At 45.0% G+C, this 5,133-nt stretch overlaps 1 protein-coding gene across 1 annotated transcript; it reads left to right on the top strand.

Moving 5' to 3' along the window:
* Nucleotides 1–2,366: 2,366 nt before the first annotated feature.
* On the top strand, nt 2,367–3,938 carry LOC148513581 (protein kinase C delta type-like). Its single transcript, XM_088481706.1, has one exon. The coding sequence runs from the start codon at nt 2,367–2,369 to the stop codon at nt 3,936–3,938; it is 1,572 nt and encodes a 523-aa protein (XP_088337832.1).
* Nucleotides 3,939–5,133: the final 1,195 nt, after the last annotated feature.

Genomic DNA, 5,133 nt, shown 5'->3' with positions numbered 1-5,133 from the left:
GGTTGCGAGCGCTCAGGCCCAGAGACGCATTTAATCTAGTGAATGTGTGTAAACCAATTGGACTATTTAAAATGGTCTACACTAGAAGGGGGTATAGCGGCTATAGGTCTCTGAGCTGGAGTCTCCCTTTAAATCCTTAAATACTACATGAGGTCTTCACAAAATCTTCATATGGGGTCCACAAAGTCTTCATATGCCCCCGATGACATCAAAAAAACTACAATTAAGATAATAGTGAGATATATTGTATGCCTCCCCTCTGGGAGATCCTGAATGAGAAGACCAGGAAGGAAATATAGGAGATGTGGCATTGGCAATCCGCTTTATTGCAGCTCTAACCCCTGCTGTGCAGCGCTGCCCTTCCTACCATCACGCATCAGGGAACAGGGCAGCAATGGCGCAATATTTTGTGAATTGCATCATTAAGCCCCAGCTCTGCCCACTAGTGTGATTTATTCTCCTGCAATTCCGGGAATGGGCATGGAGGTCCCATCACTATTTGAGGAGATAGCCACGCAATTTACATCCCTGTGACCCCACCTATAACATTAGGATGCTTTCACAATTTTATCCAGAACCACTGTAACTTCCCAATCTAGCCCGGGGCAGGCATGGCCATTGGTGAGTTGAGTATCGGTAGAGTATTTATTGAAGTCTCAAAGACAGAATAAAGGAAATGCTCTTTGGCCTCTTAATAGTGGTAACCTATGACCTTGTGCAAGATGTGGATAATACCATGGTTACATTATTGGTACATATGGAAGAAGATATGAGAACATGAATAGATGGAGAAACATGACAGGTTCTTATGGCCAAATAAATAAGGTCAGTAGCTACAGCGAACCAGGAGGTGTTAGGGTAGATCAGGAACACATTTATGCCCTTGGGGAAAAAGTCAGCTTGTCCTTGATAACTTGCCTGTAGATCAGTGATTATGCTCCAGTCTCTACAGTGTTTTTACATGATCAAAGAGACCAGGGGGTCTGTTTAGTACCCTCCTAAAGCCCTGTCCACAGCTAAATCGTATGTATGTGTTTGCTAGTTATCAAAGGGTATCGTGGGGACTATTGATGAATGTCGCCGTGGCTCTCTTCCCATACTAAGGCCTCATTTACTAGCGAGTTTTATCATCAAAACGAGTGATAAATTTCACTGTGTATGATAAATGGTGCTCCAGCCAATCAGCTCCCAACTGTCATTTTCCTAACAGTTGGGAGCTGATTGGCTGGAGCACCATTCATCATACACAGTGACATGTATCACTCATTTTGGTGATAAAACTCATTAGTAAATGAGGCCCTAAGCTTGGGAAAGTTAACTACAGCCTATATAACAAAGATAGTGGCAGTCCAAGTACCACTGCTGTCCTCTGATACCTATAACAATCTCAAGATGGCAGTGCCAGATTAAGGTCCACATTGGCTTGGAGCTGAAATCTACAAATGGCCTACTGTGTGTCGCCGCATGGGGGTGTGACTAGTGCTGTGGGGGTGTGGTCTGCGTCATAGGATGTGGCTAGTACCTTCTTTCATTCACCTCAATTGTACCCCCCATACTACTTTTAGTAACTGTGTAATGTGAAAGTCTACAAACAAAAGGAGATATCCCTTGTTAAAGTGAAAACAAAAGAAAAATGGTACTTAGTGATCACATGAATTTGAAACCTCCCTATTAAAGGACCTAGAGGATCTGTGACTGTGCAGCCCAATCATCTCTCTGCAGCGTCATATTGGTCTGTGGGACCGTATCTCTGCCTGGCAGGCATTTTACGCTTATTGACATAAAAGTCTCACATATCGCACCAAAGGGCTGTTTATGATAAATAGACACCAGATTGTTAAAGTGAAAATGAAGCCTACTAGGTTACTGGTAATTTTTTCTGCAATACATAGCAGGAAGCACCACAAAAATCAGTCAGTCCCCTACCTAGAATTGAGAGAAAAGGATCTTTTAAATGCTTCTCTATTTGGATATATACTGTCAGCAATACAGTCTAATCTCCAAAATGTATTCTCTAATTCTCTTATGAATTATACATTTTAATGTCTTAATATGGGCACAAGTACATTCTAGATATGGGAAATAAGGACTCTTTCTCTATATCTCACACTGTTTACAGTTTGGACAGGATGAAACTTTCATATACATCAACTGCCATATTGTATGTAAACTTTAGGACTAAGCTCAACTGCACACTGCAGCTGCTTGTGACATCACAATTACTGATGACATCACACAGCTACTTGTACAGCTGTTGGATCTTTTGTAGCTCTGTTTTCAGAAACTCCAAACTGCGCAGTCACATCTTGTGATATTGCAAGTTTGTTTTATTCTCTAAGAGCCCTATTGTCGTCTTCTGACATATCATGGGAACTATTAAGAGGAAAAAACCTCCAGACAAAGCAGGGAGATGGAAAAACCAAGGAAAACAGATCAAAAAAGCAGAGCGACACAGAGGAAAGAAGACAGGCCAGGCAAAACCAGCCAAGAGAGAGGTGAGAATAAACAACACATTTGTAGCAGGTGTACTGAGGGGCTGGGATAGGTTTGCTGGATTTCTAAGAAAGAAAAGAGATAAGTTCGTAAGAGCATGCAGCAGATGTCCCAGATTTTGGCAAGCGAGACACAGGAGAAACTTTGATGTTGCTGAAAATCCAGGTGAGGGATGCAGTCATTGGGCAGGCCAGACAAACCTTTCAAAAAAAGAGATGACCAAAAAGAAATCAGGCAAAGCAGCTATACAGAGACACTGGGACAGGTTTGCTGGGTTCGTCAAAAATAAGAAAAATCTATTCATAACAGCAATTAGCAGAGGCCAACCAAGCATCCCACCAGTTCAGCAAACTGCAGAAGAGAACTGCACTATACCCACCAGCCTCCAAAGCACAGACACTGTCGCTTTAACAGTGGAACAATTGACTTTTCACTCACTACTTGGAAAGGGAGGTTATGGCAAAGTGATGCTGGCAACAGATGCTATTCGTAGGGACAGAGTGGCAGAGAAAATCTTAAAGAAGAGAGCATTAGTCAAAATCTTAAAGAAGAGAGCAAGAATAGAACATGAGAACAGTTTGGTTGAGAGTCGGGTACTTGAAATGTCACATGAGAGCATTTTTATGATCCATGGTTATGCAGCCTTCCACACAGAGAGCTATCTATACTGTGTAATGGAACTGGCTGGCGGAGGGGATCTGTTCGATTTTATGAAAAAGACCTCATGGGTGGACCCAACCACAATACAATTTATAGCCGCTGAACTGGTTTGTGGATTACAGTTCATGCATTCAAGAGGAATTATTCACCGAGACCTCAAATTGGAGAACATTTTGCTAACCACAGAGGGTCATGTTAAGATCACAGACTTTGGTCTGGCCCTATTGAATGCATATGGAGAAACCAATGCCAAAGTACTTGGTGGGACCAATGGCTATAATGCTCCAGAAATCATAACTTGCCAGCCATACAGTGCAGGTGTGGATTGGTTTGCATTTGGCGTTATTTTATATCTACTCACCCTACGAAAGTACCCTTTTAATGGCAAGTCAGCTTCAGTGGTAAACACAATAATCCTTACTCAAGAACCAACATATTCGGGGCTTACTGATCCTGTAACAAAGGACATTATAACAAAACTCCTGTGTAAGCAACAGTCCCTTCGGCTTGGAGTAAATGGCAATGTGCGAGAACACCCCTTCTTCTCTCTAATTAACTGGGAAGCGACAGAGACTGGAAAAACAACATCCCCAGTTACATTGCAAAATGACTCAATGGATCTAAATGAAAATCAGCAAATTCCTTTGTCCCATAGTGAAGTGTTCAAAGAACCAATTACTACCACGAACCAGAGGCTATTTGATAACATTCAATTTGTGTGCCCTAAGTGGGGTGAAACTTATCACAATGTGCCAATGCAAGTAGACACTATGCCAATGAGATGAAGACCTGGTCTAACAAAAAGTAGTAGTCCTAAAAACATCTTGTGCCTGCTGCCTACCCTGACCTCAGCTATGTCCCTGGAGATGCACTGTCTTCCGCCTGCTCTGACCTCAGCTACGTCCCTGGGGATGCACTGTCTGCCGCCTGCCTCAACCTCAGTTGTGACCCTGAAGATACACTGTCTGTCGCCTGTTCCGACCTTTGCTATGTCCCTGGAGATGCACTGTCTGCCACCTGCCCTGACCTGAGCTATGTCCCTGGAAATGCACTGTCTGCCGCCTGCCCTGACCTCAGCTATGTCCCAAGAGATGCACTGTCTGCCGCCTGCCTCGACCTCTGCTATGTCCCTGGAGATGCAGTCTGTCGCCTGCCCCGAACTCAGCTATGTCCCTGGAAATGCACTGTCTGCCTCCTGCCCTGACCTCAGCTATGTCCAAGGAGATGCACTGTCTGCCGACTGCCTCGACCTCTGCTATGTCCCTGGAGATGCAGTCTGCCGCCTGCCCCGAACTCAGCTATGTCCCTGGAAATGCACTGTCTGCCGCCTGCCCTGACCTCTGCTATGTCCCTGGAGATGCACTGTCTGCTGCCTGCCCTGACCTCTGCTATGTCCCTGGAGATGCACTGTCTGCTGCCTGCCCTGACCTCAGCTATGTCCCTGGAGGTGTACTGTCTGCCGCCTGCCTCAACCTCTGCTATGTCCCTGGAGATGCACTGTCTGCTGCCTGCCCTGACCTCAACTATGTCTCTGGAGATGCACTGTCTGCCACCTGCCCCGACTCGGCTGCAACCTTGGAGATGCACTGTCACCTGCCCCGACCTCGGCTACGTCCCTGGTGATGCACTGTCTGCCATCTTCTTTGACCTCGGCTATGTCCCAGGAGATGCACTGTCTGCCACCTGCTTCAACTTCAGCTACGTCCCAGGAGATCTGCTGCCTGCCTTGACCTTGGCTACATCCCTGGAGATGCACTGTCTGCTGCCTGGACCGATCTTGGCTACGTCCCTGGAGATGCCCTGCTTGTTACCTGCCCCAATGTTGGCTACATCCCAGGAAATGCACTACTGATTCTTTTACTGAACTCTAGCCATTGCTCAATTAATAAAATAAAGTTTAAAAAAGAAGTAAAAGTGTCTTGCTTAAATATATGTGGATTTGCTATGCATTAACTCCATAACAGAAACATTGTGGAAGTT

This window comes from Taudactylus pleione, unplaced genomic scaffold (genome assembly GCF_031769625.1).
Source record: "Taudactylus pleione unplaced genomic scaffold, aTauple2 ptg000276l, whole genome shotgun sequence".
Classification (NCBI taxonomy): Eukaryota; Metazoa; Chordata; class Amphibia; order Anura; family Myobatrachidae; genus Taudactylus; species Taudactylus pleione.
The sequence above is the reverse complement of the archived record's forward strand: the minus strand, read 5'-3'. Positions and strand labels throughout refer to the sequence as shown.

Bases quoted from the DNA above. Each gene is read 5' to 3' on its own strand.
- LOC148513581 (XM_088481706.1), top strand. From the start codon at position 2,367: ATGGGAACTATTAAGAGGAAAAAACCTCCAGACAAAGCAGGGAGATGG.